Source organism: Periophthalmus magnuspinnatus, chromosome 2 (assembly GCF_009829125.3).
Source record: "Periophthalmus magnuspinnatus isolate fPerMag1 chromosome 2, fPerMag1.2.pri, whole genome shotgun sequence".
In the NCBI taxonomy this organism is placed as follows: domain Eukaryota; kingdom Metazoa; phylum Chordata; class Actinopteri; order Gobiiformes; family Gobiidae; genus Periophthalmus; species Periophthalmus magnuspinnatus.
In genome coordinates, this window is record NC_047127.1 from 15,330,444 (window position 1) to 15,357,615 (window position 27,172).

The following is a 27,172-nucleotide window of genomic DNA, read 5'->3' on the forward strand; positions in this document are numbered from 1 at the left end:
TATGCCCCCTGGTGCTCCACGGTCTCCAGCTCTCACACTCCCATCAACATCACATCAACCTGGAAATAGAGAATAGCACCAGAATGTTATCATGACTAAAGTTTAAAAAATGTGCAAGAATATAAAATAATTAATGAATAAACAATGGGCTTTTTTTTCTGTCAAAGCTATTTCATATTGTAAAACTAAAGGTGCACTATGTAACTTTTATGGAGAAAGGTCTGGCATCTACTTGGCTCCATTGCTTTCCCAGGAATGTTCCACAGTATGACATTAAACTTATCTATATCCATGCATCTGTGGAGATGCGACACCCATTCAAGAATAACTGTTTTAGCAATAAAAACCCATTTAATTGAATAATGTCAAGACAGTTCAGAGTACTACCAAAGTGTGGAACATTCCAGCCAAAGCAATAACATCTCCATGGAGACAAACAGGTGCAAGGCCCTTCACCAGAAAAGGACCTAGGGATCTAAAAACACACGTTTCCATGTTATCACAGGGGAAAAAGTTGAGTTTAACAAATGTATTGCATGTTTACAATAAGCTGTAGTAGAATCATCAAATTCCATTAACTAGCTTATGTTATCTTCACTACAAGCGTGTGTAAACAGCCGAAGCGTATTAATTAATTAATAAAACGTTTGCCAAGTTAGTGACGGATCAGGTAGCGCATAACGGTCCAATTAAGCTAGCTACTGTTAACTCTCTACAATAGCTTATGCTGTTAGTTAACAACAATAAAACAATAAATTATTAGCTATAGAGTAGTGTTTGAGTTTTTAAGCTTATACTAAAGTAATGTTACTAACTTATCTGTCAATAAAGTCGTAACTTGAGGCGACGCTCCAGGCAAACTTGAGTCCTCCCGATCTGCGGCGCATCACTGCAGCTTCAGGTTATTTAGGTCCATTCAGAAACTATGGGAAAAAGTGCTCCACTAAAGGTATTTACGTGATTTTCAATTTATAATTTGCGTTAGTTGTGCGTAAACATGTTCTGTCTTTCCTGACGTGCACAAAACACTCTGAAATCCAATTCACATGATAAATATTTCATACCTTTCCAACGTGACTGAAACAGAAATAACGTGGAGCAAAGGCGCCCTCGTGCGGCTGTACACGTCACAACAGCCCATTATCCTTGGGCTTGGGCTTGGGGGCGACATGGCGCCCGCGGGCACAGGGTTGGTGACCTCTGATCTAGCGTATTTACATTCATGTTGAATCATGTCTGTTCATCAATATGCACTGACCCAGTCAAATAAATAAATATGACATTAGAGATTTGGCCTGTGACATCTAGCAAAGCATGAATATGTAAGGCTTATTGTACAAATTGTTTTCCAATTAATTAATTTAATTCATCCATTAATCCATTAATTAAATTAAATTAAATTAAATCCAAATCTATTAATTAAATGAATAATAATTTATACAATTTCAGTTAAATAAATACAGCAGAAAAACTTTGAACAAGGTTTACCCTTACCTATTTTAATATAATTTGGTCATGTTCGGCGGGCCGAATTAATAAGCCCAAAGGGCCATGTGTGGCCCCTGGGCCATAGTTTGCCCATGTCTGCTATAGACCTAGGTCCCTGTTTAGTCTTAGTTCAGTCCTGGTTTAGTTCTGACTCAGTCCTAGTTTAGTCCTGTTTCACTCCAGGTTTAGTTCTAGTTCAATTCTTGTTTAGTCCTTGTTAAGTCAGTGGTTTAGTCCTGGTTTAGTCCTGGTTTAATCCTGGTTTAATCCTGATTTAGTCCTGATTTAGCCCTTATTTAGTCCTGATTTAGCTCTGGTTCAGTCCTGGTTTAGTCCTTGGTCAGTCCTGTTTTAGTCCTAGTTTTGTCCTGGTTTAGTCCTGGTTTAATCCTGGTTCAGTCCTGATTTAGTCCTTGGTCAATCCTTATTTAGTCCTTGGTCAGTCCTGATTTATCCCTGTTTTAGTCCTGATTTAGTCCTTGGTCAGTCCTGAATTAGTCCTGGTTTAGTCCTGGTTTAGTCCTGATTTAGTCTTGGTCAGTCCTGATTTAGTCCTGGTTCAGTTCTGGTTTAGTCCTGGTTCAGTCCTGGTTTAGTCCTGATTTAGTCCTGGTTCTGTCCTGATTTAGTCCTGATTTAGTCTTGGTTCAGTCCTGGTTTAGACCTGGTTTATTTCAGTATATGTTTTTTCCTGGTTGAGTCAAAGTCCTGGTTTAGACCTGGTTAAGATTTAAACTGAGCTGGAGGACAGGTCAGAATTCTTTGGTGGAAATGTGATATAACATAACGTGGTAGTAGGCCTGTCACAAAAACACATTTTGAAGCATGATATATCACTATGGAGAAATACTGTGATAAACGATAGTATTGTATTTTATGCCACTGACACAAACCCATTTTGCCCATTTTAAACTGACCCATTTAAAATGGGCAATCTCATTAAAAGGCTATAAATAAATGGCAGAATGAACCAATAATTACACACAGAAGTTATTTATTCAACCTCAAATTTGATTGTATTACAACAAAAAAATACTCCAAACCTCCTCACTTTTACAAAGAAATTGTACGCAATAAATATTGAGCCCCCAAACCTCCCGACACATTTTTAAAACAATCAGACTGAGAGCAGGGCTGGAAGAGTGGTTATGAGTCTTCTAAAACACTTGAGTAGATTTGAGAGCTCCACTCTGCCCTGCTCTGATGAAAAGTAGCAGCTGTTTACTGTGTGTGAGAGACTGTCTTGACCTTATGCTCCGTAGACGAGTCTAAACTCGTGGGGTGTGAGAGCGCGGTATGTAAGAGCATCTCAGGGAGAGCCGCTCAGTCGGGGCAGTGGTCTTCTTGTGCGCACATTTAGCACATCAGACACTAGGGGCGCTGTCTCGAGCGCGCACAGACCGCTCTGCGCGTGCAGCTGCTGTGCTGTAAACTCCACTTTTCTTCATTTTAAGGTGAATATTCCTTGTTTTATATGCACGTATTTCATGTATTCTTGTGACTCTGGCGCCACGTGTGGATTAGTAACTTGTTTTGACGTTTCAAACCTCTTTTCGCTGAGAATTAATCGTAAATTTTGTAGCGAGTTTAGCCGGAAACAGCAGACATCTGAAAAAAATCAAAGCAGCGTAAAATACACACGTGGACAAAATTGTTGGTACCCTTTGGTTAATGAAAGGAAACTCACAATGGTCACAGAAATAACTTGAATCTGACAAAAGTAATAATAAATAAAAATTCTATGAAACTTAACCAATGAAAGTCAGACATTGCTTTTCAACCAGGCTTCAACGGAATTATAAAAAAAAACTCATAAAACAAACCTGGACAAAAATTATGGTTCTCTGAAAATAATGTGACCAAAGGGACATGTTAATCCGAGATGTGTCCACTAATTAGTATCACAGGTGTCTACAATCTTATAATCTGTCAGTGGGTCTATATATAGGGCTACAGGTCATCACTGTGCTGTTTGGTGACATAGTGTGTACTACACTCAACATGAACCAGAGGAAGCAAAAGAAAGAGTTGTCCCCGGAGATTAGAAAGAAAATTATGTTCCTGTTACTACATTTGCACATATTATTCAGAAATTTAAGATCCATGGGATTGTAGCCAACTCCTCAAGACGTGGCCGCAGGAGGAAAATTGATGAGAAATCAAAGTGAGAGACAATACGAATGGTAACAAAAGAGCCCAGAAAAACTTCTAAAGAGATTAAAGGTGAACTTCAACCTCAAGGAACAACAGTATCAGATTTCACCATCCGTTGTTGTTCGAGCCAAAGTGGACTTTGCCAGCCAGATTGGAATTGCCAAACTAGATGTTGACAAGCCACAAAGCTTCTGGGAGAATGTCCTATGGACTGATGAGACAAAAATGGAACTTTTTGCCAAGGCACCTCAGGTCTATGTTCACAGATGGAAACATTAAGTATATCAAGAAATGAACAGTGTGCCTACTGTGAAACATGGAGGAGGCTTTATGTTCTGGGGCTGCTTTGCTTTAATCTGTGCAGGGTACAGTGAAATCTCAAGACTATCAAGGAATTCTAGAGAGAAATGTGCCCAAAACACACAGTTAAAAACACCCAAGAATGGCTAAGAGGAAAATACTGGACTATTCTAAAGTGGCCTTCTATGAGCCCTGACCTAAATCCTATTGAGCATCTTTGGAAGGAGCTGAAACATGCTGTCTGGAAAAGGCACCCTTCAAACCTGAGACAATTGGAGCAGGTTGCTCATGAGGTGTATACTAGTCTATGTGTTTTAGACTTGTCCTGATACAGTTCGAGATCATTCTAATGCTATACAGAAACGGTTCATTTCTGTCCTGTGAATAGGACTTTTTTAGTATTCATAACTGCTCAAATGAGTATCTACTTTCAAAACAAATTTTAGCATCACTTAGTAGCAGATATTCAGTGTGTCTGACAACCCTAGTGTTGACCAAGTATTTCTTTTGTTGACTACAGATTATACTCTTTGAAAACTTGCTTAAACACAGCTTATGCTTATGTCTTTGCATTTCACAGAAGTCTCCTCCTCACACAAGATGGCAGTTCGTTGTGACATTTGTAAAAGGTTGTACGCTTCGGTCAGCATCCTCAAAGTCCACCTCCGCACCCACACTGGAGAGAGACCCTTCCCTTGCTCCGAGTGCCCCAAAAGCTTCACCTCCTCGGGGGATCTTTCACGGCATTCCCGATCCCATAGCGGCGCACGCCCCTTTGAATGCCAGACCTGCGGAAAAGCCTTTACCGACAGAGGGAATCTCAACCGACACAAACGAATCCACAGCCAAGAGAAGCCTTACAGCTGTGACGAATGTGGGATGACTTTTTCAAACAGGTTTCATGTTAATTCTCATATGCTGATTCACACAGGGGAAAAGCCATTTAAGTGTGAAGAGTGTGGTCAAACGTTTAGACACAGTTCAGCATTAAACGTTCACAAACTCATTCATAATGGAGAGAAACTATATTCTTGTGATCAATGTGATAAGAAGTTCCTCAGAAAAAGAGCTTTGGTTGCACACCGAAGGGTTCACGACAAACTGAAGCTGTTTAACTGTGAATATTGTGGTAAAAACTACACTTATCGATCAGGGTTAGCCAAACATCGTCTGAGCCACACCAAAGAAATGAGGATCCCATGTGAACAATGTGGAAAAGTGTTTTATAGTCGCACTCATTTTAAAAATCACCAATGCTGCCACAAAAAAAACTTAAAAATGCCGTGCAGAGGAGACAAATCTTGCTAAATCAAGATGTGTTTTTTGTAAAAACAGATTTTATGTAGAGTTGGTCTTGTTTGTTGTGCATTTTGAACCAATCTCTAAATATCTTAAGGGATCTTATCTGCCATGCTAATCCTGCTACCTATAAACTGGATATTATGCCTGCTCGTTTCATGAAGGAAATATTTGACACTGGGCCCATGGGCCCATTTTATTTGTTTACGAACTGTTCATTATCATCTGGTTGTTTACCTTGTGGCTTTAAAAATGCCATTGTTCAGGTCTGAGGGGTCGAGTGACAGCTTCTTGGGGACTGGTCGAACAATTTCAGGCCTTTTTCCAATTTGCCCTTCTAGGCCAAAATTTTTGAAAACATTGTTGCCACTCAAGTGACTCATGAACAGTATTAATATTTTTTTGAAAGTTCCAGTCTGGCTTTTGATCCAAACACTGCATGGAAACAGCCATTATCAGAGTTACAAATGATCTTTTATCAGCTGACCAAGATTTATGTTCAATTTTAGTTTTGCTTGATTTAAGTTCTACATTTGATTCAGTTGACCTTGCCATCCCGCTAAAACATATTCAGATATTGGTTTTCATCCTACTTCACATCCTATTCTTTCTGATGTACTGGGACATTTCTCATCCTCTTCAGCTCCCCTTCTGTGGTGTTACCCAATGTTCCATTCTTGACTCTGTGTGTGTGTGGCTTTGTGTGTGTTTTTATTATAACCTGTGTCCTATAGGGTCCATTTGTTTAAATGTGCATGCTATTTAAATTGGGTATTATTTTATGTGCATCTGTCTCATAACAATCACAGCCTGTCATTGCAATTATGTGTCATAATACAAATATTCATATTAAATTAATTTTATTATGTAACAAACAAAAGTTTTAGCCCGATTTTCTGTCATCATGACGTAATCACGCATGTCAGTCGACGTGAAAATTAAAAGATGATCATAAACGTTTAATCTATAAAGAATTCAAATTTAAAGAAATATCACATATTTAACTAACATCATTTACTTAGTATTGTCGTTTTAAGTAATAACTATGTTTCTTTTCGATTTCGGTGCTTTTATAGTAAAAAGTGTTGTGTAGAAATATTCTGTTGCTATTTAAACTGCAGTTTATTTAAACTTGAGTCGGTGTGACGTAGTCCACGTTCGGCTCTTAAGGTGACGTGAGGCGGAAGTGAGCCAACAGCGCTGGAGACACCTGTGCGCAGGTAAACAGCGGAACAGAGCAGCAAAAACACGAGTAAGTGGAATTATTCAGTTTGTAAAGGGAGAAAAATTATTCAGAAAAGTTCATGAAAGATAAAGAGGCGACCGGGGGGCGAATCAAAAGCGAAAGTATGATATTTTTTTAGTTCTTGTTTTCAAAATTAGGCTACTGATGCTGTTCAGATGTTATCTCTAAGTATTCCTTGTTTAAGATTAGTTTAATCCTGATACAGATAGTTTGTATATTGATTGTTTAACATACAATCACTGTATTTTGTATATATCTTGCTTGAAATGTAAAGGACGTACTTTTAGTCACGTCACACAGTATCATTTTTGACACGGCTCTAACCTGATTTACTGGTTCCAAATATTTCCACAATGAATCGACTTCAAATGTTTCCTTAAGTACAGTTGTCATGTCATGTTTCAGAAAAGTATAATTTCCTGAAGTGTTAAAGGCCTATTAAGTTCCACACATATATATACACACACATACACATACATATATATATATATATATATATATATATATATATATATATATATACACACATACATATACACACACACACATATATATCCATCCATCCATTTCCTTCAGCTTATCCGGGGCCAGGTCGCGGGGGCAGTCCTCCAGCTCCTCCGGTGGGACCCCAAGGCGTTCCCAGGCCAGCCGAGAGACACAGTCCCTCCAGCGTGTCCTGGGTTTTCCCCGGGGCCTCCTCCCGGTGGGGATGCCCAGAACACCTCCCTAGGGAGGCATCCAGGAGGCATCCTGAGCAGATGCCAGAGCCACGCCTCCTCTCGACTCTACTCCGAGCTCCTACCGTGTGACTGAGCTCCTCACCCTATCCCTAAGGGTGTGCCCAGCCAACCTGCGGAGGAAACCCACCCTGTGTGTGTGTATGTGTGTGTGTGGGGGGGTGTGTGGGGGTGTGTTGGGGTGGGTGTATATATATATATATATATATATATATATATATATATATATATATATAATGTGTGTGTGTGTGTGTGTATGTAAGGTCTATACAGAGGTGTGGAGGATCAGACAGGAGCAGTGACATGACAGGAGCAAGGAGACCATTTCAAAACATGGACTCATAACATTTATAGGCTATTAAAATTACATACCATACATGCCATGTTAATTGTAGTCATTTTAAATAAAACTTCTCTATTAATGATGCAATTTCCCATTTCTCTCTGCTTGAAATTATGTATTTTGTCTGTTTTGCAGTGGCCAACCCAATACCCTCCAATCTAAAATCAGAGGCTAAAAAAGCTGCCAAAATCCTCAGAGAATTCACTGAGATCAGTAACAGAAATGGACCCGACAAACTTATCCCACGTATGTTATGCCAGTAATACTGTTACTATTACTACTGTGATCCAGTCAAGGTCTTTGGTGTTGATCTCTGAAGCTAAGCAGGGCTGGGCCTGGTTAGTACTTCGATGGGAGACCACTGAAATATCAGGTGCAACAGTGGGACGCCTGTGGCTAAGCTGCCATTGTGTCCTTAAGCAAGACACATCACCCACATTGCCTATTATGAATGTGGTGTGTGTGTGTGTGTGTTAATGATGGTCAGAAGGACCGATGGCACAGACTGGCAGCCTCACATCTGTCCCAGGGCAGCTATGGTTACAATAGTATCTTACCACTACAGAGCAAAGAGTGAGTGAATAATGCACAGAATTGTACAGAGACTTTGAGCATCAGGAAAAGCATTACTTAAGACTGATGTATTATTATTTCTTCTACAATGACTTTTGTTAACACCAAACATAGATTAATGATGTCCCTGGTTAGAACTATTACTATTACTACTACTCCTCTTACATAATTAAATATATTGTAATAATTCTTGTTTATTTTCTATTGTGTGTAGCTCATGTGATCGCAAAAGCGGAGGGTTTGGCCATTATTTCTGTGATCAAAGCTGGATTTATGATCACAGCTCGAGGAGGAAGTGGCATCGTCATAGCGCGACTTGCAGACAGACGTGAGAATTTAAAAACATTTATTTAATTTTGTATGGAATCTTGCACACTTTTACACTATATCAACTTCTCTGTATTTGACATTTATTAGTGTAATATGTAAAGCTGAAAACCTTTATGATTTCAGCTCCTGTTATATGCCACATTTAATAATATTTTGTTTTAAACTATATTACTATATAATCGCTATAACAACAGTCCCAATTTTTCCACATTCTGAAACTCCAATATCACCATGGAGATAAGCAAGTGGCAGCTCCCCAACCAGAAAAATTCCATTGTGCACCTGTAATTTAAATGGTCTGTGTTTGTGATTTCAGGTTGGTCTGCGCCTTCCGCCATTGGGATTGCCGGTTTAGGAGGAGGGTTTGAGATCGGCGTAGAGGTTAGGACTGGCAATTCGTATCTTTTCCATTCTGTTTAGTAAGAATGGTGTCTGTTACTAGAAAAAATGTGCAACATTGGTTGGTTTGTATATTTAATTCTAACAAAATCAAATAAGAAAGGATACAACAGAAGTTATGAAAATATGAATAACTATTGTGTAACTAAAATTTTTGGCCCTCCTCGTGTCCATATGGTGTGAACCACAGGCCTGGAGCCTCAGTAACCATTCCTGCGGGGTGAATTAGGGTTGCCATCCCAAATAAAAACATGCGCATATGAATTTATATATATATATATATATATATATATATATATATATTTTTTTTTTTTTAAACAAAAGGCTTTGCATGCTGGATGCTCGCAGCAGAGCACATCCCCTCGCCCCCTCCCTGTATCGGCTGAGCGCTGGTCTACAGTTTGGTTTGATCTGGATGTATACAAGAGCTGCTCATTCATGTGAGGCTGTTTACAAAGCTATCCTAAAGTGTGTCTTCGTCTGCAGTCCTAAAGCTGCAATTTCTTCACATCCTCTTGGTCTTTCTGTCATCAACTCCATTTCATTTTATGACAAAATGATTCCAATTATGCTGCTTTGGGAGTGGGTGTGACCAGGGGGAGAGGAGCTCAGCTGGTTTGCTGTGGGTTGGGGAGCACACAAGAAAGACATGGGTCTGCTGTGTAATGGGAGGCAAAAGAACAGAGTGCCTCCAGGGATGTGTGTGTGAGAGAAACGCACATGCACATGGACTGGTCAGAACAGTCATAGCTCTAATGTCATAGCTCTAATCCTGGCCCATATATATATATTTTTTTCTCTTTTTTTAAAATTAATTATAATATATATATATATATATATATATATATATATATATATATATATATCACTAAGATGAGATTTTAACTGTGCAATTAGGATTGTGCTCAAATGTGTATTAAGTATGTGTGGCAGTATCCTGGTTAAGGTTTAAATCTTGCACAAAACGAGAATGGAGCAAAAAATGAACCACAAAAGTGCAAAAATGTCATACTTGTTTGCCAAATTACACATTTCTGTCTCTTTTTGAGGTATTTTTTTTAATCTGCCCTATTCTGCAAAATCGACTTTGCAGAGCTTTTAACCATGTTACAGTTGTTTCTCCTTGTGAGTGATTTGTGAATGTTTGGGCAAGCTTTAATAATCGCTTACTTTCAAGACTCCATTTTGTAGATCAACCCCAGCTACCATTGGGCACTGTCCTTTTCTAACGTGGGCTTGTTTCTTTTATTAAGTTGTTTTAGATGAATATTGTGATTTAATTTATAACATAATGGTCCACAAGTGTCATAGATTATAACTATAGAGCAGATACAAGCATATCTCCAAAATAACAATAGAGATATTATCCATTTTCTCCATGCTGCTTATAAAATGTCTAAAACAAAAATCATATTCTAATTTTATTTTGATGTTTCACTATAGGAATACAGACTTATTGATAGTTTTATTGTCTGTTGCAGGTTTCAGATCTGGTGATTATCCTGAACCAACGCTCTGCCGTCGAGGCGTTCTCTAAAGGAGGGAATCTGACGCTCGGAGGCAACTGCACTGTGGCTGTGGGGCCCATGGGCAGGTCAGTCATTAATAAACTGTTAAATAAAGCTTGAGTTGAGTATAGCAGCTTCCCTTAAACTGTGAAGTCGCGGTGAGAGCCAGAGTGGGTCCTAGGTTCGTAGCTTTGTGACGGGCTGGGAGGTTATTGCAAACAAATGCGCCAAGATCCAACATGCGTTTTGCGGTGATTTATTGACAAACACACAGAGCTATCAGCAGAGCAGCACAGCGAATGGACAGGGATGGATACAAGAGGCTGTGGTAAGATGAGTAAATGAAGGTGAAACTGGCGGTCAACAAAAATTATGGCTATTCGGCCGTGACTCTCAACACCTGTGCCAGAGGTGAGTTCGCCTTTTCACACATACATGCACACACACCTGCCCATGTGAGCCCTGCCCCCTCGGCTCTCGACCAACCAGACGCACACATCCAGCAAACACGCAACAACTTTTCTGTCTCCTACAGTTGACTTTAATGCCATACTGGGGAACATCCCAGGCAAAAAATAGCAGAAGGTTCTAGACATTCCATGAGAAAGGTTACATAGTGGGCATTTGAATCATTTTGGTAAAAACAAAAATGATTCACGTATGTTCATTTCTCGTTCAGAAACGTGGAGGCAGACGTGGCGTTGAGGAGTCCGGCTGCTGTCTTCACTTACTGCAGATCCAGAGGGCTGTTCGCTGGAATCTCACTGGAGGGATCCGGCCTCATCGAACGCAAAGAGACCAACCGCAAGTATGAGACAAAATACTACTACTGCTTCTGTTAATACTACTTCTTTTAAACACAAGGAGACACAAGTATGTGACAAAATACTATTGTTACTATTAGTATTACTACTACTGAAACTAGTACTACCACTATCTTTTAAACACATGGAGTAGTATTTCTGAAAATAGATTGTTTTGTACTTGTGATTGGTCTCCTACTACTATTAATGTACTGTTATTTCAACTACTACTGCGTCAAATGCAGAGGACGAATTTCACTAAAGGGACAGTAAAGTGTACATTACTACTAGTATGGCTATTACCTTAATATGTATGAAACAAAATACTACTACTACTACAACTACTACCATTACTACTACTGATAGAACTAGTACTACTCCTATCCTTTAAACACAAGAAAACCAAGTGCAAGTATGTGACAGCTACTACTACTACTTTTACTGCTCCTACCATAACCTCTTGGGTATTGATCATGTTTAGGTTTTATGGTCGTGAAATCAGAGCGTCGGCCATTTTGAACGGGGACGTGGAGCCTCCCTCCGAATGCTACGACCTGTACCACATTTTAGAGGTATACGCTGAAGCCTACACGGCCGACTGGATCAGCAAGAACCCCAGCGCCAGGGTGAGAGACAACGGCACAATTCAAAGTTTGGCCTGTCCCGATAACACATTTTGAAGCACGATAATAAAATAGAGAATTAACAATAATACTGAAACTATTTTATGCTATTGACACACTAAAGCTGGATGATGATGATGATGATGATGATGATGATCATCATCACAAGGAACAAATGTTTAATTAGACAGTATCATTATAAAGCATGAGCAGCACCAAATAAATTGCAGAATGAAGCAGTAATTAGCCATGGAAGTTCCATTTTCAGTTCTCTTAAGCTCAAATGTTTTTGTATTACAACAATACCTGAAATCTCTCCACACAGCAAATATATATGATACTGAGCTCCAAAATATATTGATCTAGCTATCATATATTGAAGGATAAGTCGTTATAGCAATGGCATACGGTCAGGGCGATCAAGGGAAGCAGTGCTTGTCCAGTATAATTAAAAGCTGGAGATACACCCTCTCCATTTATTTACAGGCATCCACAGCTCCATCCAGACCTGCTCCTCCAGGGAAGAGACCTACGAACAACTACCAACCACCTCAACCCACAAACAACTATCAGCCACCTCCATCCACGAACTACCAGCCACCTCCATCCACGAACTACCAGCCACCTCCATCCACGAACTACCAGCCACCTCCATCCACGAACTACCAGCCACCTCCATCCACGAACTACCAGCCACCTCCATCCACGAACTACCAACCACCTCCACCCACGAAATACCAACCATCTCCTCCACCTGTCCACTATCAACAGAACCGGCCTCCACCTGCACCGCCCACCGGTACCACAACCTTCTGATACAATATGTTCATAGGAGGAGGAGAGAAAGAAAATAAGCACTTTTAATAGAGGAGGGAGTGGAAGGGAGAGTAGAGAGAGATAAGCAAGTGCTACTGTCAGAGAAGAGAGAGATACATAAAGGATAGAGAGGAAAGGCTAAATCTGCATCATAAATATATATTTGTGAATGATTTAATTCACTATATTTCTGTATTTGATTGTAAATGATCAAATGAGAATATTTTTCTGTTTCACAGGCAGTAAAAATACACTGTACCCCAGCATCTCCGTTTACAAATCTGATACTTCATGTAAGTCATGACCTCACCAAAAGAGGCGTCATTTAATGCCTTCATTTAAACAAAATGTATGGCAGTTTTCAAAAGCAATATTTCCTTCCTTTTTTTGCAGCGAGGCACACTCCAAATAATTATGGTAGGTAAACTAAACCTAAAAAATACAATTTATTTTATTCAAAGCTGTTTTGTGGAACATTTCAGTTTATGTGCCACTATTTTACAAGAGCAAACAAAACGCTAAACGAAACAAAACACTAGGCTGCATGTTTTTCAAAGTATTTTTCAACAAAAGACCCATAATAAAACCAGTTGCTGTATTTAGTCTATTTACTGAGTAATATGTTCCACAGTAGAGCTATAAGTATAAAAAATATTAAGGTGAAGATTGATTTAACACCAGTAGATTTTTGCAATTATTAGAGGTAGGCTAATGTTATCCTGCATCTTCAGCAGGTGGCGCTGCAGCCTCAGGAGCACAAGCGTGGGGAGATGGGGGTTCTTCAGCTCCTATAGTTGTCACGGCGACACACCCGTTCACCGGACAACAGCCCGGTGACCTGTCATTTGCCCCTGGTGAACACATCACTGTCATCACTAAAACCGATTCTCAGTACGACTGGTGGGAAGGGCAGACGGCTGATGGCAGAACGGGCATCTTCCCCGCCAACTTCGTCACATACTGAAGAAACTACAACTACAAAAGCTACAACTATGGTGTCAACAAAGGGTAAAAAACTACAGCCACGGAAACAACAGATTAAAGAAACTACTGAGGGAACTACAACTACAGCAATAACAGAAGGTCAAAAAAACTGCAGCTAACTTCTATTGAAATTAAAACTGTAGCTATTGAAAAAACTACAACTACAGAAACTATAACTACCGCAGTAACAGAGGGTCCAAAAACTTACTGAAGAAACTACAACTATGGCAAGAACAAAAGGTCAAAATACTACTGCGGAAAATACAACTATGGCAACAAAGGGTAAAGGGGAAAAAAAACTACAACTACAGCAAAAATAAAGGGTCAAAAAAACTACTGAAGAAGCTACAACTACGGAAACAACACAGGGTAAAATAAACACTTAAGAAACTACAACTACAGCAAAAATAAAGGGCGAAGAAACTACAATTACGGAAACAACACAGGGTAAAAAAACTACTGAAGTAAAACTACAATTACAGCAGAAACGGTAAAAAAACAACTGAAGGATCTACAACTAGGGCAAAAATGGTAAAAAAAAAAAAAAACTACTGAAGAAACTACAACTATGGAAATGACACGGGGTGAAAAAAAGACTTAAACTACAAATAGTGCAAAAATGGTAAAACAAACAAACAAAAAACACTGAAGAAACTACAATTACAGAAACGACACAATAAAAAAAAACTACTGAAGAAACTACAGCTATGGAAATAACACAGGACAAAAAAATACTACTGAAAGAACTACAACTAGGGTACCAACTGAAGGTAATACAAAAGACTATCACAACGACAAAAATCATGTTTTTTGCTGTTAAACTAGTTACTCAAAATATTAGGATCAGGTAAAAAGAAAAGGGTCACTGAATACAAGCTTATACCAGCAGATAGTACTAATGTATTGCATACATATCAAAATGTTGCCTTTGCTTTGTATTTACTGCCTTAAAAACTATTGTAATGAAAGCAGTATAAAATGTCTACTGTGACTTATTTAACTTTTAGGTATTTTGACATCTCTGTGCTCAAACAAAAAATTTCCCCCGTTTCAAAATAAAATGATCACATCCTGTTTTATATTTTCTGCTTTGATTTGTGAAATTATCTTCTGACTTGCACTAACTTCTATTCTAAATAATGGCACTTTTTCTGCGCATGAAGGTTGGTCGCATGGTTATTTTAGGTGAATTTTGTGGATAATTATTATAAAGTAATTAGCAAAATGTTTCTATTTGCTTATTTTTATGGTATAGTATTGTAATAATGGAATAAAGCTATTTTGAAATTTGAGAAGTGGATTTGTTTTTTATGGCTTGTATTGCTCTTGTAAGCTTTAAACCATTTTATGATGTTGCTAGCGCAGACAAACATACATTGTTTCATTCACACATGTTTGAGTAACACTTTATTATTGGTCTGTCTATATCTTCAAAGCTCAAAATACTCTGTTCCACCTTATGATGCCACGAAGAGGTTGTTTTAACTGGAAACTTTTACCTTTAGTTCAGTAGAGATTGGCAATTCAAGGACTGAAATTATCCAAATGATTCTAGAGAAAAAGTATGGAGTTTGAAAACACAGTGAAGCGTTTCCTGTATCACCACATGACATCACACGGTGGAACAGTGTTTTCCATTTGAGAGAAGAACTCGGCCTAAATATACAGGGTTTGTGTGTTAAATGTGTGAATGAAACAAAACAAAACTCCAGGTCTGTTTGTGATGAGGAAATGACATAACGGATCAGAAAAGGGCGTTAATATACCCTTTAATACAAAAAATATTGAGTGTGCAAAAGATTGTCCAACAAACACTTATTTTATTTACTTAAAGACATTATTTAAAAAAAATCCAAATATATTCCCATTTTCATTTTAAAGAATCCGTTGTCATTTTTGAGGAACACAATATAAAACCAGGTTTTTGTCTTTAAAAATATAAAACACATTTGAAGAAAGGCCCTGGTCTATCTTTGACCAGGTTTGTGTCAGATGCCCTCCCATCCTCCAACATCCCTGTTTGTCAGCTGACCTCCCATCCTCCTATATCCCTGTGTGTCAGCTGCCCTCCTATCCTATATCCTTGTAATGTTAGGCTGATATAAAAAATTCACTGAAATACATGTTCTGCTTCATTACCACATGCTAGAAACTATACTATTATATTTATTTATATTACGAACTAAAACTTATCTGGACTCTCTTAGGGGTGGTATAACTGAAATGTTATGTTAATTATCCTTTAACAGCTTTTGTAACTAGGTCAATGTTTTATCCATGGGTAAATCCAGGATTAACCGAAGACCTTAAGGAATTGCCCAATATTTCTCCTGGTGCACTGTGGGAGATCAGAGCAGGAGTCCGACAGGTTCTTTGGTAGAAGGTATCTCTGTCTGCGAGCTGTGGGTGCTTACATTGGTCCTGGAAGAGAAAAAACAAATTTTAAGTGTAAACCAGGTCTAAAACAGGAATAAAACAGGAATAAACCAGGAATAAACCAGGACTAGACCAGGAAGAAACCAGGACTAAAATTGGCCTAGCCCAGCCTCTGCCATGTCCCACTTTTACCTACAGCAGGTGTATGATAAGAAAAGTTTAGTTTCCAAAGATGTCTAACCTCAGACTAAACCAGACCTATGCCTGGTCTAGAGCAGGACTAAATAAGACTATGCCTGGAGCTATAGGAGCTCTAAACTAGTTATAAACCAGGTCTCTCCCTCACCATCGCCAGCAGAGGATACTGTCACTGTTGTTGGTCTTGTTTTTGCTTGCTTGCTTATTTTGTTGTTGACAGTCGTAAACAGAATCAGGAAGTGGCGTTCCGCTCGTCTCCGGGAGCAAGAGGCACAAACCGCAGCCTATGATTGGTCCGCTGCTATACACCAACATCGCAGCCAATGAGATTGCTCCATCAGAGCTGGGTGGGACTAATGTGTTGGCAAGGCATCCAAGTCGAAAGCAGAGGTTCACCAGAGACACACAGCGCTGCCTGGAACCAAAATTAACAAGTTAAGGGTATTAAAGGGCCTGTACCCTGTTCCCATGTTTTTGACCAAAATGTGTCTTGCCCCAGTAGAGAGAGTCAAAATATGTCAGCTGTATAGTGTCTGCATGTAATTATAAAGTGTTTTATTGTCCGAGAAGTAAGGCTGGTGTGTGGTTAGCATGCTAGTTAATGTTATCATGATGGCAAACTCTGTTATGAAAAGCACTCCTTCAGACAGGATTTTTTTAGTTTTGTTTTGCCACCGTATGCCATGCACATCCTTTGGTGTTTGATGTATTCATTCCAATTACATTAAAGCTCCACCATGTAACTTTTTACCAAAAAAAAAAAAAAAGCATGAACTTTTCTTTTGGATGTTTTTTACTGCACTGAAAAAGGTCAAATAACATGAGTCCTTACTTTGAGCAGGCTTGTATTTCCACATACCAGACTCATATTTGGTCTGGAGGAGGGCCTCTTCCTGCTTGTCTCCAAGGAAATGTTGCTCTTTTGGCTATAATATTCCACAGTATACCATCATAAATGTATCTATCGCTATGGAGAATGTTCTGAAGTAGGGATTTAATTTGTTTCCCTGGAGCATCCATGTCACATGCCTCTTCCAGAAAGCTACACAGTGTTACTTTAACTTTAAATTATACATCAGATGTTATGTTCAGACAATGAAGTTACTCTCAAGTGAGTAGTTTCACCAAATACTTTTCTACTCTCACTTGTCTTGAATCACTTCTACTTGAATAATATTACTTTAAAGTAACGGTAGACATACTTACCTGACAATGGTGGGGAAAAGCTCGATACTGTACAGGTTGGAGATGAGAGTGGCCATTAAGATACAGAGCTTCCCCAGAAGAGCGGAGGACATGACCAGCACAGCCTCACCTGGACAAAAGACATCACAGTATTAGAATGGAGACAGACTTTATGGTGGAATTTGGTTTTTAACTTGTCAGATTGCAGATTTGTTGACCTGGTTTACGGTTAATATCTCTGTAATTACTGGGGCAATTCACATGAGACAGAAACTGTTCAGGATTAGTTTTTCACAATAGCTTCAGAAAGTGGTCCCATTATTCAACCCAAATTCATTGTGTCTTGTCAGGAATTTAAGACATAATATTAATATGACAAGTTTGTGGAGCTGATCCCAAACAAATAATGAGAAGTTTCAACATCTGTGGATCACAAGTTTGGACAGGCACACCCACCACATGAAGTTTGACACTAAACTGCCACTAAACCTGAACGAAATCAAGACTGAACCAGGACTAAAACAGGAATAGAACAGAGCCAAAACACGTCAGCATCAGAGCTGGATCTGGAACAAGCGTGTAGAAGGGTTCTTATGAAATGAAAATTGTGGCATAGGTTCTAAGAAAATGTGTGTTGATTTTAATTTCTTTATAATGAGTAATTTTCTACATTTGACCCTAGTGTGTTTCCTTACAATTGTACTTTGACATGAGCAGAGAAAGGAAGCAGGCAGCACCACTTAGGAACAGAGCGAGGATTGTGATTGGTCGCCGTCCCAAGCTGACCAATGGAACTAGGAGGCAGGGGGCTTCTGATAAGCCGGAGAAAAACTGGGCGGAGTACACGCCAACACCAAACGATCCAATGTTCAGACAGATGCCGTAGTACGTCAACGCTGAAGCAACGCTGTGGAGAGGGGGGGCAGAGTTTAAAGAAATTGTATGTAGAAATTTGTGTTTAATTACATAAACTTGACCTATCTGTGTGCCCAGATATGAGGTAAACATGTTTAAATCAAATATTGCTTTTATTGATAATAACTAATGCTGATTTATCCTTAAAGGGTCTGTACCTGATTTTCCCCATCTATACACGTACGGATATATTGTAAGAGCAGCTCTTAAGGTCAAAATAAGTCCCGTGTACTGTTTGCATCTAATTATAAAGCAGTTTATTGTCTGAGAATCAGAAAGTGTTGCGGTTAGCATGCTAGTTGGCTCGAGCATTATGGCAAAACTCTGCTCTGGTCTCTGAAAGTTCTGAAAAGTGCTTATAAACTTATTGTGGTGAATAATTAGGATGCTTTGAATGTGGGGGAGTCGACAGGGAGACAAAGGGGTCTGTTGTCTTGGGCTCCATTGTCTTAATGGCCCAGAATTTGACCCTTTTCCTATTCATTTATACTAGAAGGGGCCCATGTGATGCTTTTTGACCCCGGTCCCGAAATTTCTGTCGATTGGCTAGTCTGAATGCTTAATGTAAGTGAAGAATATCTTTGGACCACTGCAAACCACTTAAAATGAACTACTTCTAGTTTGTTTATGTTTTTAAGAAATCAAGTACAGCGACTTTGATCACAAAAACATTGGACCTGATGGCCAAGCTGTTAATTTGTTGTTTTGGTTCTCCAGACAATTATCCAATCAGAAAGCGGACTGAGCCTCCATGAGCCTCTCATTTGGGTTGTCAGTATCAAACTGACTGGGGTTTTAACCACATATATTGTTCCTCCAACTAAAACATGACAAGTTTTCCTTGTTGAGAAGGAGTGTCTAAGAGCAGGGGACACCCTGGGACAGCTTTTGATAGTTTCCTGAGAAGGTTGGTTAATCTGCTTGCCTGTTATTGACCAGACTGAAGATAATCTACCAGTATATAGAACGCCAAAGTTAAAATGTTCAAAAGTAAAATGTAAAACTTTAGCCCACTTTAAAGTTAAACTTTGATGAAGATTCTTACCTGATATAGCTCATGATGAAGAGGCGTTTGAGGACAGCGGGGTGACGCAGGTGGACGATGTCACACTGGGCGGAGTCTGTCTCTATTTTGGCCTCAGTGGCTTTCTGTAGCTCAGAGTACGCAGAGTCCAGCAGCTGAAAATGGACAAAATGAAAATATAAAACAGTCAAGAAAAGAAAAAGGTCCTAAATTTGTCCTAATTTAAACCTGGTTTAGGTCAAAATCAAGTCCTGATTTAGTCTTTGTTTGGATTAGTCCTGGTTTGGTCCTGGTGTTTGGTCCTGGTTCAGTCCTGGTTTAGTCCAGGTTTAGTCCTGTTTGGTCCTAGTGTTTTGTCCTAGTTTAGTCCTGATTTGGTACTGGTGTTTGGTCCGAGTTTAGTCCTAGTAGAGATCATTATTTTTAATAGTCGATGACCGTATTTTCAGGGCTATAAGTTGCACTTTTTTGCACATACTCAGATTCGCTTATATGTGAAATTATTAAAATATATATTTTCACATCTTTGATACTGTCACACTGACAACCGCGCAAGGGCACTGTAGACTTGTGTACCAGTCTACTGGTAGTACCATCAGGTACTCCTGTACCATTGAAAATTGAAAATTTCAACATTACGGTAATTATAAAGACATCTGAGAAAGACTGAACAAAAATGCCCCCTAAAAGAAAATCGCTTCATCTATCTCTGGAGTTGAAGTGACATCGAGGATGAAGAATTCAATGGATTTAGTGATTTGGAGTGAGATCTAGAGTAAACTTGTTAGCTTGTTTTTTATGCTTTAGTTATCTGATTTTATGCTTTAGTTATCTGATTAAGTATGAATATCTTACGTTAACAAACCAGACACATGTTCAGTTCTGTCTATGCTTCATGTAGCTGAATAAATATACATTCTGTTATATTTGCGTGCTGTACTACTATTCAGCCTGTAGTTCTCTATTTTTATTGTTCTTATTATTATAACCTTTAAAGATAAAATGTCTGTTCTTGGGTCTCGGATTTTGTAAAATAAATTTCCCCCAGAAATGCAACTTAGAGTCCAGTGTGACTTATATATGTTGTATTCTTCATTATTATGCATTTTTAGCTGGTGCAACTTATACTCTGGAGCAACTTATAGTCTATAAAATACGGTACTTATGATGATGAGACAATTAGTTGTTGCAGCTCTTGTCCTGGTTAGTCCTCTATTTGCTCTGGCTTAATGCTTGTTTGCACCTGGTTTATTGTCTTGATTAATTAGTCCAGCTCAGGAAGGGAATACTATGTTAATCTGATTTTGACTCATTGTTGAATTAAATATGCAATAAAGTTTAATAGAAAATCGTACATCTTTATGTTATGAGGTTGAATGTAAAGTCGTACTTGGTCGAGACAGTGTTTGTCTTTTTTGCTGCTGCTGCGGTAACGCTCCAAAACGTCCGTCCTCTTCTTTAACAGGAGCCAACGTGGAGACTCTGGTATCCAGCTGACCACAGGAAGTAACATTACATCACTTATCAATGGGACATTTTTGAAAGGTATCTCTAAACTTAAAAAAATCGGTGCACTTTGCAACTTTTCTCATGGAAGACCCACCACCTGCTTGTCTCCATGGAGATGCTATTGCTTTGCCTGGAATGTTCCACAGTATAGCATTATAAAGTGAGATTGTAGCATCACACTCATCACAAAATTTTGAGTTAGGCTTATGTTTAACCCATAGAGATTTTAAAAAGATAATTCTGACATTATAGTGTATAAAGAAGTGTACGAAGTGAGTGTGATGTCACCCATAAAGTCAGGTTCCAGTCAAATGAAGGTCATCGAGGCTAACAGTTGTAGGGGCAAGTATCATAGGAATCAAAGAGCCAATCAGGAGCAAGGCTGTTGAAGGCAACGTCCCTTCCCATCCGCACTGCTGATTTACCTGAGAACAGGTGTTTACCAATGCTGTCATTCCAACCTGTTGCTAACACTAGGGGGAGTGACCTTGGAAAGAAAGAAAAGTGGAAAGAAAGTGCCTGATTTGTTTTTTTATTAATGTTCATATCTTGATTTATGGACAAAATAGTGAAATAAAAACATCAGGATCATGGAAAGCGGGTTAATATAAACATTTTAAAACCAAAATGACGAGCCTGACAGCAGTCATTACAGGGAGAAGGGCAACAGTTTTCCAGTGTAAAGTGAAATGGAGGCGGAAGCTCACCCATGATCACTTCCTATTTGGAACGTGGCAGCTAGCAGGTTAGCTATGTCCATTTATATATACAGTCTACAGTTTCAAGCCCATTCCATCAAATTGAAAATGTCTTCTGGATGGGAGCCAAAACATCTTGATCACTAAAACAGTGTCCAGATGACCACCGCTGACACCTTCTCTACATTCTATTTACCAGTTGTGACCAAGCTGCTTATCTTTTGTTTACTTATATCATTTTTGTAACCTTTGAGTCTGAGGTCTATAAACATGTCTATCTTGTATACATTTACAGGAGGCTTTATTGCTAATAAAATTGAAAAAAATGTCTTCTTTCAGTGACTGCTTCTCCAAAAATCTGACCTGTAACTCCACCTGGTGGTGTCGCCATGCTTGTCCCCATAACATCTCCGTGGAGAAAAACAAGCTATGAAACCTCTACCAAAAAAGTTACATTGCACCCCTTTAATAACAATAAAATTCTTTTACAGTGTTAACCTTGATATCTAAACCAGGACCTGTAAGTAAAAATACATGTATTAAAGTTACTATATTGTATATTAATAGTAAATACAAACTAGAAGAGGGGTAGACAGGCGATCTGCGGCAGGGACAGCGTCAGGTGCAGCCAGGTCACGTTGGGACTGACCCAGGCCAAAAAGGCGCCGCCCATTGTCCCGAGACTAAAACAGAACGGGAGGACCGCAGGAGGCCAGAGACGAGAGGGGGGCAGAGTCCACTCTACAGCTGTGGAGAGAGAGAGGGAGAGAGAGAGGGGATGAGAAGGGAGAGAAAGAGGGAGGGAGAGGAGGCAGGTAACAAGGAGACAGGGGGAACGAGACGGGGGGGGGGGGTTGTAGAAAAAGGTGAAAGGGGACAGAGAGAGAAGAAGAGGAGAAAGAGAGGGGTGAGCGAGGTACAGAGGAGGTAGGTAAAGGGGGTGAAGAAAGAGGAAAAGGAGATGAAAAGGGTTGTATGGGTTTTAGTCATTTGTTCTAAATCTGATCAGTAACCTGTCAATAGCAATATATAGACCTACCTACCTAATGGCATCACAAGGTGAGTGACAAACAACAACAAAACAAAAACAATATAAAACTACATTATAAAAAGTCTAGAAAGTAGATTGTAGAACTACATAAAATGATAAAACATAAGAGTGTCTTACCAAGGCTGAAGGCACAGTTATTGATGATGCAGGAGCAGAGTCCAGTGACACATCGAACAGCAAGAAAGATGATCGGCTGAGAGACCACCGCAGGGACCAGACCACAGAAAGAATGGAGGAAGGCACAAGCCAAGAGCACCGGGCGCTTACCAAACCTGCAGAGTAAAAGGAGAGGGTCAGAGGACGAAGAGGAAAGGGTCAAAAGGATGCAGAGGAGAGGGTCAGATGAACCAGAGGAGCAGGTCAGGGGATGCAGAGGAGCAGAGGCGTAGAGCAGAGGAGAGGGTCAAGGGATCCAGAGGAGAGGATCAGAGGGAATAGAGGAGAGAGTCAGAGAAGCAGAGGAGAGGGTCACAGAATGCAGAAAATGTTATTTGTAAATGATTGCATTATGTTACTTGTCTGAAATGGCTCCTCCCACCAGAGACCCTAGGAGCAGCCCGACCATGAAGAGAGTCTGACCATAACACAGCCACCTCCTCCAACTGCACACGGACTACAAGAGAGGAGCCATGTAAACAAGTCATTACACTAGAAAAAAATAGATTTGTACTATTCAACAAGACAACACTATTATGTAGCGCATATGACAGGTTAGACTACTCATATACATACATTTCAAAGTAATATAGCAACTTACTAGCTTCATAAATATAAATATGACTATATATATATACACACACACATATATATACGCATATATAAATATATATTCAGATACATATAAGCGTAGTTATGCCTTGGTATGTCTTGGTATGCCTTGGTATGCTTTAGTATGAATTGGTATGCCTTGGCATGCCTTGGGGTATGTCTTATTACCACTTGTCACCATTGTATATGGCTGGTATGACTTTGTCTTGCAGTCAATAAAATAAAATAAAAATTGTATTACAATTTTAATTAAATACAAAACGTGCTAGAAATTGGAATATTATTGTATATTGTATTATTATATATTATTGTATTATTGTATAAAATCTTGCAACAACTTAAAAACACATGACTTGTTCTGACTTGACTTGAGCGTAAAAAGACTCCACCTCTGTTTTGTTACAAACACAACTATGAACTCTCTTAACTTGAAAACACCATGTAAGGGCTGAACCATCTTAAAATTCTAACTACCTAAATATGTTTTCATCCTCATTCAATTCATTATAAAATGATTCTCAAATATAAATCAAAAAATAACAAACATGATGGGACTCTAAATGAAAATAAATAAACACAAAACAGCTAATATTCTGTGTCACTCTGGTATTTTAATAAGGACTCTCAAAAACTAAAATCCACAAATGTTTTCCCTGATCATTTGTATAAGTGACAAGGTCCAATCTCCTGCTACATTTATCCAACTAGTGATGAGACTTTTGGCTCTTTTATGGGATCCAAATCTTTTGGATCTTTTCATTTCAAAGAGCTGTTCAAAAGACTGGCTTGTTTATTTATATGACAGAAGCCAACATGAGAACTAATTTTATCTACAAATTAATCACAGAGAGAAAAGACCAAGGCTCAGATGTGTTTAAAATGGTGAGTGAGTGAGAGTGTGTTTACCCTTTGGAATTATGCATATTCTAAGTAAAACTTTGCAAAACAATAATTATGACGTCAAATAGATTTTGTGCACAAAGCTTTCACTTGTGCTGCCTTCTCTGCTTCTGTTCTGATTCTTGTGTGTATTCAGCGTTAATAAGGATATAAATGCACAAAATTACAAAAAAAGATTAAATTCTTTAAAAAAATGTTCACGTTAAGGAACCGTTCAAAAGAGCTGACTCACGGATGAGGGTCACATCACTAGGTCATGATGCTTACTATACTGACTTATTTAATTATTTATTTATGTTGGGGCTCAATATTTATTGTGGCTAAATTTTCTTTATAATAGTATGGAAATTTTTGCCATTTTTATATAATACAATTATATATACAGAGATTTGAGCTGTAGACAGTAGAATAAATGACTTATACGGCTGATTATCATTCTGCTATGTATTTGTTACAGCTCAGGCTTTTTAATGACACAGTATATTTAAAATAGGTTTACTATGATTCTCCAGCTTTGCCTCAGTGGCATAAAGTATTTTCAATATTATCATTTACTGCAAGATTTCTCAGTAGTGATATATCATGCTTTAAAACCACACAACAACATCTGCAGATTAACTAGAGACATTGGACCTGTGCATTTTAATATTAATACAGGAGGTTGTGGTGTCTTCTAAACACAGAGGTTTTGGTAACATTGTGTTTAAGCTCTTGTCTATTAACTGGCAGCGTCGTGATTTTGCATTCAGGTTCAAAATAAACAGCTTCGAGGAACTTTAACAGAAAAACAAACAAACTCACATGTGCAGACATGTGCAAAAGTCATAACAGCTTAGCTCACACACAAAGGGTAAACATTATCCAACTATTGATGATTTTGGCTAGTCGTTAACGTTTTATTGTCCTATATGACAGTGCACATTCACACGGGAAATAAGGACTACCGGTACTCAAAACAAGGAAGCCACATTTATTGCTAATTACAATTTTAAAATGGACAAAATATAGGTCTGAACTAGAATTAAACATCTTTAAAGCAAAAATGTATTCTATAAAGGTGTAACTTTTCCCACCTGTCCCACACTCATTGTGATATTATTTTGTCCCTTGGAATGTTACACAATATGGCATTAAACTTGCTATCTCACATTTATTACGTGTTTTACAGCTCAAAGATGCCTTAGAAAACCTATCGGACATAGGCAATGAATAAATCTAGCCTGTTTTAGCCTATATTATGAAAAATAAAGTCTTGCGAGCTTAAAATCATGTTATAATGTTGTCAACTCTTCAAAAACTGACCTGGAGTTGTGTTTTGTTTCATTCACACATGTTTGAGTAACCCTTTATTATTAGTCTGTCTACATCTCCAAAGTTCAAAATGCTCTGTTCCACCTTGTGATGTCATGAAGCTGTAACAGGTAACAGCTACCTTACCTTTTGTTCAGTAGAGATTGGCAATTCCAGAGCTGAAATTATCCAAATGATTCTAGTGAAGGTGTATGGAGTTTAAAAACACACTGGAGCACTTCCTGTATTACCACATGACATCATAAGGTGAGTGTTTTCTGTTTGAGATAATAATTTAGCCTAAATATGCAAAGTTTGTGTGTTAAAGATGTGTGAATGACACAAAACGCAACTCCAGATATGTTTTTGATAAGGAAACATTATTATAACCAAGATCAGAAAATAGCTCTTTAAATAAACAAAAATAATCAGTCAGTCAGTGTTCATCTATTCATTTAAGCACACTGAGCAGTTAAAAATACTAATAAAATAATATGATAAGTAATACAATAAATACAAATAAAAATCATGAAAGTATAAATCATTTAAACTCACATCTTGGCTCCAGCTGAAACCCGTCCAATCATCACTGAGGTCTGATAATTCCGCGGGCTCTGATTGGTTGAGGCCTGTCCTCGCGGTGACTTCGGTGCCGTTGTTATGGCTACACGTGTCCGCCACTGCTGCAGCCGTTAAAATGTCCAAAAAGAAGAGAAACGCCGAGAAAACGAAAATGAGCGACAACCGCCAATAAACAGCCAACTGCAGCGGGGACATGGTGGTTATTCTGGTGTTTTAAAACTTCACAGCAATTCTAAATTAGATATTATTCCAGATTAGGGCAGATGGAACTGTTAAAATGTTCAAAAACAAGAAGAAAGACGAAAAAAATAACGAGATACGCCAGTAAACCACCAACTGCAGTGGAAACATAATGGTTACTCGAGGTCAGTAGATTTACCGAGTGTTGTTAGCTACCTAAATCATAATTTCTCCCTCTTTAATTCAGACAGACGTACCTTAATTTTAATTCTTGCACGTATTAAATACTCCAAGCAGTGTAAAGTTTTAAAAAGTAATTCCAGTTATGCAGCAGGGAGCCGTCAGCACCCGGGTTTGAGAGCTGTCCACTCCGCGGGATGTCCGAGCGTCATGTCGGGCTGAGCCTCCGCTGCGTGCCCCCGGTTCTCCTATTTCTCTACTCTCACAGCTGCGTCTGTCATTTGTCAACTCTCCGGACTGCCAAAACAAGACGGTGACTCCAGTGAACTTTCCTCGACAAACTTTAACCCCTCCTCTTTTCTCTTTAGTGTCAAGACGCAAGAAAAACACTTCTCCAGAGGTTTCTCACATGGACGCTCTGTCAGGTACCTGGCCGCCATCTTGTGTCCATGAAAACCAATTACAACACTGTGACTATTCTAGTCTAATCTAATCTATTCTGATCTGTTATTTGAGTATGCATGGTGTCACCACCTCTAGATTTTCAGATAAAACATGTTTCATTCAAATCTCTGTGTCGCAATTGCTAAAACTAAAACCTATATGGTGTTGTATTGCAGTTATTATTATCTATGAGCTTAAATTCCCCAAGTCCGTCCCACCATGTCCCTCCTTTTTTTCCAATTTGAGGTGGTCACTGCAAGTATACAAGT

The 27,172-nt window shown here is 38.8% G+C and overlaps 2 protein-coding genes across 4 annotated transcripts; one reads left to right on the forward strand and one right to left on the reverse strand.

Annotated features, from left to right (window-relative positions):
- The first annotated feature begins 6,408 nt into the window (after positions 1–6,408).
- sh3yl1 (SH3 and SYLF domain containing 1) lies at positions 6,409–14,697 on the forward strand. Of its 3 annotated transcripts, none has more exons than XM_055227192.1 (11): positions 6,409–6,493; positions 7,703–7,813; positions 8,355–8,468; positions 8,787–8,851; positions 10,351–10,463; positions 11,057–11,185; positions 11,662–11,806; positions 12,290–12,602; positions 12,859–12,912; positions 13,013–13,036; positions 13,351–14,697. In XM_055227192.1, coding segments are annotated over exons 1-11 (1,302 nt in total). In that variant the 5' UTR covers positions 6,409–6,492; the 3' UTR covers positions 13,584–14,697. The 3 variants fall into 3 exon arrangements, with proteins under 3 accessions (XP_055083167.1, XP_033836117.1, XP_055083170.1); XM_033980226.2 differs by having other exon boundaries at positions 6,410–6,493; positions 13,354–14,697; XM_055227195.1 differs by lacking the exons at positions 12,859–12,912; positions 13,013–13,036 and having other exon boundaries at positions 6,422–6,493.
- A 659-nt stretch (positions 14,698–15,356) lies between these two features.
- LOC117382960 (solute carrier family 22 member 6) lies at positions 15,357–26,866 on the reverse strand. The gene is made up of 10 exons (XM_033980208.2): positions 26,073–26,866; positions 23,075–23,172; positions 22,677–22,831; positions 22,087–22,255; positions 20,692–20,794; positions 19,323–19,456; positions 18,058–18,269; positions 17,384–17,492; positions 16,326–16,592; positions 15,357–16,024 (listed from the first exon to the last, which is right to left on the reverse strand). Exons 1-10 carry the CDS (start codon positions 26,292–26,294, stop codon positions 15,952–15,954), a joined length of 1,542 nt encoding a protein of 513 aa, XP_033836099.1. The 5' UTR covers positions 26,295–26,866; the 3' UTR covers positions 15,357–15,951.
- Between the last annotated feature and the right edge of the window lie 306 nt (positions 26,867–27,172).

Bases quoted from the DNA above. Each gene is read 5' to 3' on its own strand.
- LOC117382960 (XM_033980208.2), bottom strand. From the start codon at position 26,294: ATGTCCCCGCTGCAGTTGGCTGTTTATTGGCGGTTGTCGCTCATTTTC. The intron at 19,457-20,691 runs GTACGACTTTAC...GTCCATTTTCAG, and splicing joins ACAAACACTGTCTCGACCAA to CTGCTGGACTCTGCGTACTC. The intron at 18,270-19,322 runs GTAAGAATCTTC...CCCTCTCCACAG, and splicing joins TTCATCATGAGCTATATCAG to CGTTGCTTCAGCGTTGACGT.
- sh3yl1 (XM_055227192.1), top strand. The intron at 8,469-8,786 runs GTGAGAATTTAA...TTGTGATTTCAG, and splicing joins AGCGCGACTTGCAGACAGAC to GTTGGTCTGCGCCTTCCGCC. The intron at 13,037-13,350 runs GTAGGTAAACTA...CTGCATCTTCAG, and splicing joins GCACACTCCAAATAATTATG to CAGGTGGCGCTGCAGCCTCA.